Genomic DNA, 14,715 nt, shown 5'->3' with positions numbered 1-14,715 from the left:
ACTCACATTGACTTCAGCAGACTTGCGTTTTCTTGTGCTCCCTCCCTTTGATTTGTTTGCTGGCCCCTGCACCAGGCCAGGGGGAAACGTCTGACACGTGCCAACAGTACTGGGAGGTAATTTCCTTTGACACCGTCAACCTGCTGTTTATATTTGTTACCCTACTGGCTCCTCTGCTGGGGAGGCAGGAGGGTGTTGCTGCTGGTGCGAGCTGGGGAGGTGGGTTAGTGGGGCACGCTGCTGTGATCCTCGCCTTTTTAGCCATTGATGGAATACCACACCACTGAAATCTGCCTTACTCTGCTGTCTTAAACATAGTCATGTATGTTCCATTTGTTTCAGCTGGCAGTCTTCAGCTTCTTGTTTACCGCTGTGAAGGGCCAGTGTAAAATGCTTAGCATCTCACTAAGCATGGAGGAAATCTGCACTCTTCCCTGGTGAATGTGGTGCTACCCACTGTGTTTCACTGTCTGACTTCTCTATACAAGCATGACCTCATCTCTGTCTTGGGCTCTACTGGTATATGTGACAGTGAATAGACTCTGGTACAAGTACTTTATATGGGTATCCTTCCTGCCATCCAAGTTTTATTGATTAACTGTAGGGAACTGTTGATGTTATTCAGACTTACTGTCTTTATAGGTTAAGTGTTAACTAAAAAAATTTTTTTAAAGAAATTTGCTTAAAGTGGTCATTGATTTGTCTTTTTTTATGGTGTGTTCCTGAGTTGATTATTCTTAAATTTAGTTTACTCTAGAAGATGGAGTGATAACACAAGAAATCCTGTTGTACTGATGTGCCTGCCTGAAGCTGTACTTTCTCATCATAGTGCTTTTTCTTAGCTTTGCTTGCAACACATGGTTTATTCTTTAAAGCACTTTGTTTTATTCTGCACAGAGATTATAGGTGTGTTTCAGTCATTATTTTTTGGCTGTTTCTACTGTGAAAGAGTAGGTTTGTATTAATGATTGGGGTAAAGGACAGATGGGTTCACCTGGAAATTAGTGTTCCAGGGAGGACTTGGTAGGTGCTGGGTATGTGGTGTTGAGAAAGGCTTTAGTGGTAGATTTGAAAAAGCTGCAGCCACTGCCATGTTTAGTGATTTCTGCCCTTACCTTATTAGTCCTTAAATCCTTTACCTTTTTGTAATTTTATTTTTTATATAGTTAAATATGTCAGCGTTGAGATGATTTTATACTGCATCTCATAGTCCGACTGAGAGAAAAACATTCTCCTTTTCTGTTCACTGAAAAGAAAAGTTGGGTTTTCTTAAATTGTTGCAGGTATATTTCTTTTAATGACATTGCTACCTGTTATTTAACATTTCAGAAAGAATAAAGTAGTGATGAAATATAATAAAGATTGGATTAATCAAAATTGGTAGATCTGATTCATTGCATGCTAATCACTGGTCACACGTAATCAACACTTAAGGGAAATCATTTCTGTCCTTTTTTTGAACAGGGTTTGACCTGTTCATTTTTTCACTGAACAGCTCATTCAGTACTGTTAGTTTGAGGACTAACTCTGTTTTAACAAAAAGCTGGAATGCCCAGAAGGCTGCCTGGAATTGGAATAGCAGACATCGAGCTCATAAATTGCAAATCAGTTTACCAAAATGTCATTTTTGGGGTATAATAGTTCTTTTTACAGAGAGTTCTTCAGGTACAGCAGGAGAGTGAGACTTGAGAGAATCAGATCAAGAGTGGGACATGAGGGAAGAGGTGGCAGAAGTTAGAATAGTAGTAATACTGCCACCAGTAGTTTAATTTATACTCACAGTGGCAAATGTTTATAAAAGTCCTTGGAAATATTTACAGTATGTGATGCAGACTCCACTGTAGTACAGAGGTGCCTTATTGTGGCTTGTATTATTTTACATGTCGATACAGCAATGATGGCCCAGACTGTACTTCAGTGTGAAAAGGTAAGATACTGTGAAGCAAAAAAAAAAAACTGTGTGATTCTCTGCAGAATGTGACATCAGCACCTGAATAAGAATTTGATGTATATGTTTTCAGTGGGATTATTCTCCTCTCCCCCCATCTCCCAGCTTGTTTTAGTCTGTTACAGGATTTAAGTAATTTGTGTTCATGAGTCCTTTTGGTGAACCAGGGGATAATGGGTAGCACCGTGTGCTAGTTCCTAAGAGTTCTCTCCTGTTTTTTGAATTTGCTAAAGCTGCAGATGGAAGAAAGCACTCATAGACCAAGCAAATGGCTGGACTGAAATCCATAACAATGGTTCCAAACCACTTAAACTGCTTGATTTTTGTCTTTCCTGTGAGGTATTGAAACACTTGGTTCTTCACCCCTAGACTGAGGTTTTTCAGTTCCAGGTTCTTCATGAATGTTACGATAGTTTGTGTTTTCATCCAGCCTAATTTTACTTAAACCAAGCATGGAATTTGAAAACATTACACTGGATGTACACTTCTTAGCTGTATGTGTGAAGATTTCACTTTTTATGGTTAGTTTCCTACTTTTGCCCAGCCTTGTGTAATCGTTCACCTTGTCGTCCAGCAGAGAACTGATGAGACAGATATGTTTGGTTTTCTTGGCTTGCAGGAATACAACCATGTAGCTTTGTACAGCCATCTTGGTTGGTGCTGTGTGTTTTTAGTGGACCACATTTCTGAAATTCTAAGATGGGTACGGTAGATCATTTTTCCCGTTACGGTTTTGCCCTGATTAATGTTTAGAAAGTAAGTTTGGAGGTGTGGCATAGCAGGAGCCAATTTGCCTCCGGCTGGGTACATGCTTGTGAATTTTTCTGTTGATGGAAACCATTCTGGGCCTCGAATATCGTCACACATTTAATGGTTGTTGAAATCCAGCCATGTTATTTTCTAGTTGGAGTACCTTTATTTTCAGACAGATGAAAAAGTTTGCTGACATAATTGTAGGCTTAAATTGGTCCAGTGTAGAACTGAAGCGTTCTGCCATTCAACTGAACAGCAAATGTCGCAGCATCTTCTCTAGGAATGTCACACTGTCTTTGAAAATGGTCAAGACTGAGTTTTTGATTACCTTATATTGTAATTTATGAACATTACAACTGCATGGGAAAAGAGGAATGCAACCCATAGACAGCGTTAGACTGCTAAAAATCACACGAGTGTTATCTGAAAATTCTAGTAGATTTGAATCACTGTTGTCAGTCTCAATCATTTGTGAGCTTCAGAAGCTGTGTGATGTTTTTTGCAAGGGCTCTCATTTGGAAAGCGCTTCTCTCAAACTATGCACACAGTTAATAACCTCGATTTGGGAGCTAAAACCCTTTATTTTGAGCAGAGAAAAAAAAAAAATTGTCAGAGTTGTCGTCTGCTTTTTCCCCTCAATGCATGGCTTATGTGGGGAGAAATCTAAAAGGCTTAGAAGTTAACTTGCAATAGTAATATGAGTAAGCATAGCATGGGAAAAATTTGGTGTGGTCATTGTTCTAGAGCACCAGGGAGTCTGAAAAGATGCTTAGGTGCATTGATAGTTTGCAAAATTCCAAGATGGTGTTACCCCCGTATATGCGGCTATTTCCGTGTAGACCAGTAATGTTAGATGCATTCCATGGCCTTTTCATCAACCAAATCTAAAAATTCTTGAACTTTTTTGCAAATTAAATAGGCAGGTAGGTAACACTTGACTTCCACAATAACATCGCCGTTTAAATAGTAGAGGATGATCTAGAGCTCCCCGTGATCACTGTTTGCGATCTCGTACACCCCAGATGTCAACTTCGCATGTCACACTCAAGCTGCCAGTATGGTTAATGTGCCAGATGTTCTATTTTAACAACTGCCTTTCTGTTAGAAGGGGAGCTGTCAGTAGGTGTCCAGTGAGAGGAAGTTAGAGAACATGCAAAATCAGTGCCATCCCTCCTTTCGACAGGCTTTTTAGTGTAATTTTGGACTTTTAAATGTTAAATATCTGCCACTTCATGTAGAAAGGGTATGGAAGCACATGCCATTAATGGTCACCTTTCAAATAACTATGACATTCAAAACGATCCTCTTTTGCCAGAATGGATGACAGGAGCCAGATGTACTGTAGCTGAAATGTTACTGCTTTTTTTTTTTTTTTTTTTTTTTTTTTTTAAATAGAAATTAAGAGGTTAAGTTCTTTCTGTCTGCTGAATTTTCAGTCACTGTTTAATCATGCAGCATGTTTGTTCTTGCAACTACTGTGGTAGAAATGGTTTCAGTTATTCAAAAATTTCTAACAGTCCTCACCAGAGTCAGAATATATGGTGTGTGTGTGTGTGTGTGTATATATATAGACAGATATATATATATAATATATATATATATATATATATATATATATATAATCTGTCTATCTATCTATCATCAGCATTATCTATGCATGCAATGACAAAGTTAGGGACAATGGAAACAGTGGCTCCATTTTGGACACTTTACGTTCTTTGTCACTTTGGATAACATGGCAGACAGGACAGTATTGCCATGTTATTTTCACAAAGCTCTCTGCCTCCTGAATGCATTCTGGGCGTTTTTGTTCGTCCTTCCATCTGAAATTTAAGCTGATGTTCCAAGTTCAGGCCACACCTGTCTCCCTGATCTGACTAATTCCCTGGCTGCCTTCATAACTAATGAAGAGCAATGAGCTGTGCTCCAGTGGTTTGTACCGTATCCAGTTTGCCATTTCCACTTCACTCATGTTAATGGCAAAGGCCATTAAGCTCACTTTGTGTTGCAGATTCGAACTGAAGACGTAGCAAACCTCATCTGAGAACTGGCTCGGTGCCACAGTCACCTTGTGTAAATTGTTTAAAAGAATCCTCTTGGTACAATTTATGCTCTGGGTACTTGAGCTTTACTTCAGACAAAAAATTGAAGAGACATTTTGTATTATGATTGACCTGAACCCTTTTGGGATGGCTTGCCATATGTGAAGGAATCCTAGTGAAGTAGCCAGTCAGAGATATGAGAGGGTGAACATGATGTGACTTAAACATTTCTTAGTGTACTGTTAGTGCTGAATAGGGTAATGACTACTTTTCCTAGCATTTCTGACTTATTTCTCCATAGTTCAGTTCTTATTGAAGTGGGTGGGCTGTACCTGCAGTGTGTGGTGTTGGAGATTTGGTGAACATAGAGCTGAGCAACTGTGTATGTTCTTTGTTCCCTCTGCAGGACTCCTGAGCAGTGCCCCAGCGTAGTCTCACTGCTGTCAGAAAGCTACAACCCTCACGTACGCTGTGGAGCCGCCATGGCTCTAGGCATCTGCTGTGCTGGCACAGGAAACAAGGTGAGACATGGAACCTGACAGACCTCATTCACAATGGCTTGGTGCAAACCCCTGGGTGGTGCTCTCCGTGTTCACTAATGTCCTTCACCGACACAAAGTAGAGGAACATATGTTCACATTTTTCCGCTTTGCCAGAAACACAGAAATAAAAAAAAAAAAAAAAAAAAAACTAATCTTTCCAAAAACAGTGACATGTGCGCGCGCACACACGTGAACCAGAGCCTAACCCGGCAGCACAGGGCACAAGGCTGGGGGGGGGGGGCACACACCCAGGACGGGATGCCAGTCCATCGCAAGGCCCATCCAGAGAGCAAGCACAGGCTAAACCTGCCGCGCCACCCTGCCCCCGCACGACAGTGAGATGAGAAGTTGTTTTTGCTATATAGCATTTAAGAACCAAGGGTCCTCCATTTATTCTGAGTGCCTCCAGTAAAAACCCATTGTGTCTGAAGTCACCCGACTGCACATAGTTCAAGGGGTTACTCTTTTTGTGTAGCTTAATAGTGACACAATATAAAAAATACACAATGTGCTTTGCTGTTAATTGCTGAAATTCATGTAGTATACTCCAAGTCTTATGGGGTAATTGTAAAGGCATGTTATTTTTATTGCTTAAACAGCAGGCCTTTTTAAATCGGTCTGGTTTCTTCATGGTGCTTGAAGAACAAAAATTGAAGCTGTTTGATGAGCTAGCTGTGTGAGTAGTTAAGATGATAGTTAATCTGAAGACCCATAGGCCATGCACCCATGTGTACTCTCTGTCAGAGGTCCTGTTGTGGGTGTGTTACAATTCATTGTGTATAGATTCAAACTGTTTCATACCATAAGGCACACAGACCCCAGCTGTAGCATTTCTGATTCCCTCTGCACAGAATTCCTATGTTCAATATGATCAGTTATGACTTTCTAGTGGAACTCACCAGTAAATATGGCCAGCTAAAGTCTCACAGCATATGAGAAGCAGCTCGGAAGAGGATGCGGTTCGCAAATGGCTTAATCCCATACCCTTATGGGTTACGGTTGTTGTCCCTCAAGGAAACTATTGGGTGCCAGGGGCCATTCTGGCTTATTTATTTCTCAATGTCCGTTTGTTTGTGGTGCTGGGACCCATCCTTCCAGACTGCACTGCTGGGTCCAGTTACAGCCATTAGCAGATTCACTTTTGCTAAGAAACGTGAGGACTGTTGGCCTTGGACAGGCCTGCCACCCTGTAAGTACACAGAGGTTTGAACAGGGGTTTGCTGTTCATGGATTCTTAGTCATTTCACCTCTGGAAGCAATTGGGGTTGTCATGACTCCACCCCTTCATCTAGAGGAAACCTTGTGACCACTCTGGCTTGATCCTTTATTCCAAGAGGTCTGCTGTTTTACAGATTCAGCACATGTGCATGTACTTGCGCTCGTGGTTTGTGCCCTTGAAGTGTATGTATAGTTTTAGGTTTTAGATTTTTGCCATGGCTCTCTTAAATAGCTTTTCCCTTAGGATTGCTCACTTGGTAGTTAAGCAGAGTAATATTAACACAAAAAGAGCCACAAACATAAGCTGGACTTGAACATCTGCTCAGTTTCTGGCCAGCCTCCAGCAGAGATGAGAGCTTGTTAAGGTGAGTCCCTCCTGCTCTAGCACTCAGATTTGAAACCCAGTTAATGTGGCAAGAAATGACATTACTAGTTACATACACTTTGAAGACAGTAATTTCAGGGACATTACCATGTATCACCTAAGACTGCATGCAAAGGTAGAAATGTACACTTTATAAACAAGTACCGTATTTATTTCAATATACATCCAACCTCTCAAAAAGAAGTTAACAGAATAATCAGCCAAAATGTTAGTACTTTAAAACATGCTATTAGCTGTAACATTATTTTGCCATAATTGATATTTGTACATAACTAAATATGATGTTGTAATATGGAATGCACTTCATGCTTACAAATAGGAAGCATTTACTTGGTCATTAATAATGATGATGTGATAATCTCATAAATAACTGTAGGAAATTCCTACTTTTTCAGGAAGCAATTAACCTCCTGGAGCCAATGACCAACGACCCTGTTAACTACGTGCGGCAGGGAGCACTCATTGCCTCGGCTCTCATCATGATCCAGCAGACTGAGATCACCTGCCCCAAGGTGAGTGAGTGACACCAACACTGAAATCACTGACATCAGATCTCAACTGCTACCAAAATAAAAAGGGGGGGGAGACCCAGTCTTCTTCACCGTGTCCAACCCATGAGTCCTGGGAGCTTTTCAGAATACTTGCTACACCGTAAATTAAATGACGTAAACCAATTTGTCTGAATCCAGGAGTAATTGTCTCACTATATCAGTTTTGTGTAATCCTAGCAATAAAGGAAATTTATTAGCACAAATACAACTGCAAAAATTGTCTGGGCCCTAGCTGTTAGTGCAGTTGAAAAAAAGACTTATGTTCTTGCAGCCTTAGTTTAACAGGAATGTAATTATGCAGTGCTTTTAGTCAAGTTGAGTAATGAACAGCTGAGATGGCACATTTGCATTACATTTACATTTATTCATTTAGCAGACGCTTTTGTCCAAAGCGATGTACAGCTCGGCAAAAGTACAATTTATGCATTACGTTGAGAGACACAGCTGCAGACATGTGACTCAAGTAAACCTAGTTTGTTGCCTACCACTTGCACCGAGGTTTATCGTTCAAGCAGGTTCATAAAACACAGGATAGACAAATCCTGATACCCTCTTACCTTTTTTTAAATATATAAATGTTATAAGAGACACAAGCAAACAGAAACAATGCCAGAGTAGTGGCTGAATAAAAGATCAGTACATCCCAATGCCTGCAAGGACGAGTTTCCCTCTAATGATGTAAAAGGACTCATTTGTGTTTCGTGTGCAGTACGTTGTTTGCTACTCTAATTGTTACCACAAAATTTCGTACATGAACCTTGAAACGGTGTCATAAACAGTAGAACAGCTACACTACCTGAATTTAAATAAAACAAGTATGTGTATTTAAAAATTTACTGTACATTAATAGACCTTAAATCCCAAAAGCAGTTACTGGATACTGTTTATTTGCATAATGAAAAATTATGATGGGTTGTGCAAGTTTGCATGCATTTACCATATAAACATTGCATTCCGCTGTTTAAAACAATTGTTTTTCAGTTGTGATTGTGTTTCAGTGGTCTGCCTTACTTTTGTATTTTCCTTTTTTGCTCAGGAATAGTTTAGTTAAGTTTTCCCTCCTTCCGTAGGTCAACCAGTTCCGACAGCTGTACTCCAAGGTGATCAATGACAAGCATGATGATGTTATGGCCAAGTTCGGAGCCATCCTTGCACAGGGGATCCTGGATGCAGGCAAGATTTGCCTCCTCCCCCAGTTCAGGAAGCCTCATTGCTAAGTTCCTATACTATAAAGCCAGCAGTTGCTGTGACTAATTGGTGCAGTTTATTGTGTTTTACTTTGTGCTTTGCCTTTTGGGGTCTGTTTTTTGTCTCTGTGTCATGACTGATATATACCTACTGATCGTGCTTGTCTTCTGTACTAATGTAGTTTAAAAAAACATTCATCCAGGTACAGTACAACCTATATAAAAAAGTGAAATGGCTTTACTTTTAAGTAAATTCTTTGCATGTTCAACATAGACTGTAAGGAATTTGTCACACTGAAAGGTGAATGTCTTGTATTTCTCCCTAATTTAAACATTTCACTGCCTTTGCTGCAGAGCAGATACAAACAGTATATCCATATTTCCATAAAAAGGTTTTCACATGCCAGGAAGCTTGGTTGGGAGGATTACCATACTGGTATTAATGCAGTTTTTACCAAATGGCTACAACTGCTCCTTCATTACATTTAGAGTAGCAAAAGTCCCCTCATTTAGCTCAGGCCCCTGTCACAGTAATAGTGGTGTCATAATTATAGTATTACAGTTATTAAATATGTTAATTATGTGCCCTGATTGGGCTAGTCGTTAGATTTTGATAAAGTGGTAAATTTGCTATTTTATGTGATGTACAAAAGTTCTGACAGTCAATTTGTATGTTCTTTGCCGTAGCAACAGTTCAATTCCTTTTTGCCTCTTGGAAAAGCTTATTAAATGCTGCCAGTAATCAGGTCACTTGGGGTGAGACCACACTGTCTGTGTACGATCATATTCCTATTACTGCATGTCAGTAGTATGGCTTGATCCATTTATTACACTGTTAATGATCTACTTTTTAGGATGATTCAGTAGACATATGAAGGGAAGTTCAGATTAAATATAATTTAGGCTGAAGGTAGAGCAGAATTTTTCTGGTTGCTCAGAAATTGTGCAGTTTGATTGTAAGGACGTACAGTGCCCTTGACACAGTGCCACAGTGTCAAGCTGTGTGTTTCTGCCTCTGTTCAGGACATGACAAAGTAATTAAAGTAGTCAAAGTCTTGAGTTAGATGGCAATGACCAATAAGTCACACAGAAATAGCAATCTGTTTAACCACCTTGTCAAAGGTCATCTATTGTCTGGGACAGTTTGAATTATTTCCATCTGTTTTTTGTTTTCGTTCAAAGGCTTTCATTAAAAACTTATGCATGGGTGGGTCATTTTCCTTTACTGAATACTCCTTAGAAACCTTTGTTTTCCCACATTGGGTTTCAAAACATGTAATAGAGAGAGAAACACCACAATTACCAGCAGGCTAATTCCTGGGATGGGCTCGGTTGGTCTCCGCATTCTCCCTTCGCCTTTTATCTGAACTCTTACTCCCATGTTCCTGTCCTGCCCCTTTCGGGGCATTTCCGAGGGTTTATTTTATCTTTCATCCACAGCCTTGGCTTCTGACCTACACATATTCTTCACATTATTGTCCCTTATAATTAGCACATTAAGACAAATCACTCTTTTAAATCTTTATCTTGACCAGGCTGGTTGTCTCACTGCATTGTCTAGTTTGGTAATCCACCCATTAATCTTGTTGTGCCCAGAAATGATGGAGCCGGAAACATTTCTCTAGAGAGAGGTTAGGAAAGGGGTTAATTTTCAGTCTTACCAGGCAAGAGTTTCAGGACTTGGCTGCTCCAGCTTCTTGTGTCCTCACCCTCACCTGTTTCCATTCATGTAGGTGGCCGAAATGTGACCATCTCCCTCCAGTCTCGCACAGGCCACACCCATATGCCATCTGTGGTGGGCTTACTGGTGTTCACCCAGTTCTGGTTCTGGTTCCCGCTCTCCCACTTCCTCTCCCTGGCTTTCACCCCCACTGCCATCATTGGCCTCAACAAGGACCTGAAGGTAGAGAAGGACATGCTGAGCATATCTGACCACCTGTGTGATTTGAAAGGACTCATTAGATATTATCAACATTTCAGTTTTGTCTTTACCCAAACAATAACTTTATAGGAACAGTGACTTTACTGCACAGTTGCTCTATTCTTATAGGTGTTTGGAGTATCTGTAGTCTAAAAATGTTTGCAAGTTGAATTCCCTAGAATAATTTCCAGGATAGTTAATTGTGGGTGGGATCATTTGAATGATATCCATTGTCCTTGGTAAAATGTAAAATGAATAAAGATGTTTGACAGCAGTCACAGAACTCCATTTAGCAGATTTTTGTAGAAATACGTAATATTTTCAAAACATGTTTCTAGATTGTTGTGTGAGGTGATACTTTGAATAGACATTGATTCTGTTCCAATAGCCAATGTTAGCTCCTTATAGCTTTAAGAGTGACCATGCCTATTGTTCCTTGATAGATGCCCAAAGTGCAGTATCGGTCCAACTGCAAGCCGTCTACCTTTGCTTATCCACCTGCATTGGAGGTGCCAAAAGAGAAGGAGAAAGAAAAGGTGAGTCTTATCCCCAGGTATTCAGTTTTAGTCCCTGTAAAATTCATGTGAAGTTACCTTTGCAAGCACACCTTTGTTTGGCTACATCTAGCTCAGTATTCAGCTGGTGGCTTGAACTTGCTTCCATCAGCTGTAAATTGTGATTTCTACTCCTGTTGTCCTGTCCTTGCGGTAGGTGTCCACTGCGGTGCTCTCCATCACAGCCAAGGCCAAGAAGAAGGAGAAAGAGAAGAAGGAAAAAGAGGAGGAAAAGATGGAGGTGGTGGGTACAGATATGCAACATATGTCTATAAGGTTTTGTGGTTGTCTGTTCCAAGATGAGATGTTTTTACCCTAGTTTCCCCTTTAAAAAAAAAAAAAATTTACTGTATATATCTGCTTTCATCAGTTAACAGTCAAAACGAACTATCCGTAAACAGTGAGCAGTAATTCAGATTCTTAATGGGCTTTAAATCACAAATATTTTAAAGAACTATATCCTGTATTTGAAATTGATGAGAGAGATGTTTGTCGGCACTATTCTGATGTTTTTCTTTTATATATAACGTACAGTTCAGATGAATAATTTGGTGAAGTGGTCTGAAACCTGGACTTATAAGCCAAAGGTTACTGTCACGTTGCATTGCATATGTGTATAAAAAGCTGCAGTGCATGTTTAATTTCCATTCAAGCAGTCATTATGGAACAGACACATAAGCATTTACAGCAAGTGGGGGTTTACAGCTGAAGGAGCTGTTGGAGGTCTGCTGAATAGTGAGAACTCCTGCCAACTCCTCTTGTATCTAGAAGATAAGGATGTTTTGCCTAAATTTCTTCCAAGGGTTTCTTACACTCCAGGAAGAATGCAGTATATCATCCGTTTAACTTGTTTTCAAGACTGGGCTCTCATTGAAAACCTCTCTTCTTGCTTTATCTATTTTTTTTCCCCTAAACTTTTGTGTGCATGTTTGCATTTTAAAACTTTATATGCAGATACTCGTGTATACTGGTTCATATGATGGTATGTGGCAAATTGACTATTTAATCACGTGTCTACATCCGGATCTCTCAATCTGTTGCTGTAGTGCACTTTTTGCAAAATGAATAAAAATAAAAAATGTCGATCGTGATGCTTTCCCCAAATGTGTCCCTGAGAAATGCATTGACCCTTGATGTTTAGCCAAAGAGAATGGTCACATCAAGCTGAGCAAAATGGACATTCAGCTAGTCAGAAGAGGTCATATTTTTTTCTGCTTTTGCCATGCTGATGGCTTGTATTGCAGACAGTATTTTATAAAGTTGAGAACGCATTTTTAATATAAACGGCCAAGAATTGGATCAGTGGTGGGTTATTGGCTTACTGCAGCCTAACAACGCTTGATTTCATATCCTGATTCATTGTTAGGTGGAGATGTGGAAAGGGCATACGGGTGTCTGACTTTTCCTTGTTGCTTGGCAATGCCAGGAACCAGTGGCCGAGAGTGAGAAGAAGGATGAGGAGAAGGAAAAGAAGAAGGAGCCAGAGCCCAGCTTTCAGCTTCTGGAGAATCCAGCCAGGGTGATGCCGGCACAGCTTAAAGTGCTCAGCATGATTGAAACATGCCGCTACCAGCCCTTTAAACCGGTGCGTAGACCAGAGACCAGTCTGAACTTCATTTATTTTGGTTTCTTTTTCCAGAAAATCTGTTGTCTCATTAATTGAAAAACATGACCATATGCAAGATGGTCTCATCTTTCCTGAAATTGTTAGTTTTCTCCTTTTTCATAATATCCAGCCACATAAACATAGGCATGTGTTCCCTGTAATGATGGGGTTTGCATGGAAGCATGTCCACGTGTGGTCATAGTGTTTGAGCTTTCCAGGACTTAATCCTGAAAGCTGAAAAGTGTACTCCACATGTATAATGGGCAGCACGGTGGCACAGCAAGTAGTGCTGCTGTCTCACAGTACCTGGGTGGTGCAAGAGGACATGGGATCGATCCCCACTCAGTTTGTGGGGAGTTTGCGTGTTCTCCCCATGTCTGCGTTGGTTTCCTCCAGGCGTTCCGATTTCCTCCCACAGTCCAAAGACATGCTGTTCAGGTTCACCCATAGTGTGTGAGTGATCGAGAGCGTGTGTTTGGATGAGCGACCGACCGATTGTAAGTAGTGCATCTAGCAGTGCAAGTCACCTTGCTGAATAAGGTGTGTGGGCTGATAACACTACATAGTAAAGTTTGCTGCAAGTTCCTTTGAAGAAAAGCATCTGCTAAGTAAATAATGTGTCAGAGTAAAAGACTTGCACTTCCACCACTTCCACTTAATGCAACACTGCAAAGCAGTTTTTAACCAAAGCTGGTATATGTTCTGCTATTCACAAACCTTAAACATGACTCTTCACTATTTGAGTGCACTGTACATGTCCACTTGTCTGCACTGAAACAAAGGGCTCTTGTTGCAGTCCTTCCCTTTTGGGCAAACACCATTTCCCTCTGTTGTTGGCTTAGCTTGGATGTTTGCACCGTGGTAGAAGTCCAGCCCTCGGACAGGGATGCTGACACACGGCGTAATGCAGTGTAGCGGATCCTAACCAAACATCCATTATATTGGCCATTGCAGGGACAGATGTGAAAGTTAGTTGCTGTTGAAGGGCGCCTGGCTATGTCCGGATCCCACAGTAGCCTGGAGTCTAGTGTTGTGTCAGGCACCTTCTTCCTACAGAGACACTGTTGGGTCTCTGTTTGGGTATGAGCTGGTGAGACTTGTAGAGCAGGAGATGCTAATTCCTTTAATGATGTTTCAGATCCAGTCTGCAAGGGGGTAGACTCATTTTATTCTGTCTCCTGCTGCACATTTCAGTAAACTGTATTTAAAGAGCCCCAAGCTGGCCATAAAGTGCTCTCCAGCTTCCTCTGTATGGCTTGCTTAGGTTGTCTTCATCTTATGTTTTTGTGGCTTAAGCTTCCTTCAGACATGTTGTACTTTATTTTGAAAAATTCCTTACAGAGTTGTCCTTAATCATGTTGGCAGGTGAAGCACAGCAATGGCTCTTAGTGTTTTGTGCAGGCAAATGGGCATGTTTGACTTCATGGATCAGGACATTTATAATGGTCTGGTTCATGTCATTTCCACTGTTTAAAGCTGTGCACTTTTGGGATGTGTGCTGGTGTGGTAATGCTTCTATATCAGAGGTTGCTTGATCTTTTGTAGCCACAGATCCCTTTAACAATCTCATGAAAGATAAGGACCCCTCCTAGAAATATGTCCATCGATAAATTCTGAAACTTTATTACCTCCACATATAATGGCGTCATAGATGGTAAAAGCATAGTAATATTTTTACTTTAACTTTTATTTAGTTAACGTTATTTTCAAAGTGAGTCTGTGCTTCATGGACCCATGTGGTTAAGAAGACCTGCATTTAGTGAAGTTCCTTTGTTCACAGTTGCACACTGGTGGCATTATCATCATGAAGGACACCAGTGAAGAGGAGGAGGAGCTTGTAGAGCCAGTTTCTGCCCACGGCCCCAAGATTGAGGAGGAGGAACAGGAGCCCGAGGCCCCAGAGCCATTTGAGTACATTGATGAGTGAACACATCTCCAGGTATATCACTGTGGTAATATGAAGTTATTTGTGATTACTTTTCACCTGTGCCTTCAGACATGGCCTGGC

General features: G+C 40.7%; 1 protein-coding gene across 1 annotated transcript in view; it reads left to right on the top strand.

The window, feature by feature from the left end:
- Nucleotides 1-14,715, top strand: part of psmd1 (proteasome 26S subunit, non-ATPase 1) — a 39,051-nt gene that overhangs the window by 22,408 nt on the left and 1,928 nt on the right. The window contains exons 17-24 of the mRNA XM_018757352.2: nucleotides 5,150-5,264; nucleotides 7,284-7,400; nucleotides 8,510-8,612; nucleotides 10,360-10,529; nucleotides 10,991-11,083; nucleotides 11,259-11,345; nucleotides 12,528-12,686; nucleotides 14,488-14,646. Coding sequence (XP_018612868.1) covers nucleotides 5,150-5,264; nucleotides 7,284-7,400; nucleotides 8,510-8,612; nucleotides 10,360-10,529; nucleotides 10,991-11,083; nucleotides 11,259-11,345; nucleotides 12,528-12,686; nucleotides 14,488-14,634 — 991 coding nt within the window. The 3' untranslated portion in view covers nucleotides 14,635-14,646. The remainder of the gene's footprint in view (nucleotides 1-5,149; nucleotides 5,265-7,283; nucleotides 7,401-8,509; nucleotides 8,613-10,359; nucleotides 10,530-10,990; nucleotides 11,084-11,258; nucleotides 11,346-12,527; nucleotides 12,687-14,487; nucleotides 14,647-14,715) is intronic.

This window comes from Scleropages formosus, chromosome 8 (assembly GCF_900964775.1).
Source record: "Scleropages formosus chromosome 8, fSclFor1.1, whole genome shotgun sequence".
NCBI classification, from domain to species: Eukaryota; Metazoa; Chordata; class Actinopteri; order Osteoglossiformes; family Osteoglossidae; genus Scleropages; species Scleropages formosus.
The sequence above is the reverse complement of the archived record's forward strand: the minus strand, read 5'-3'. Positions and strand labels throughout refer to the sequence as shown.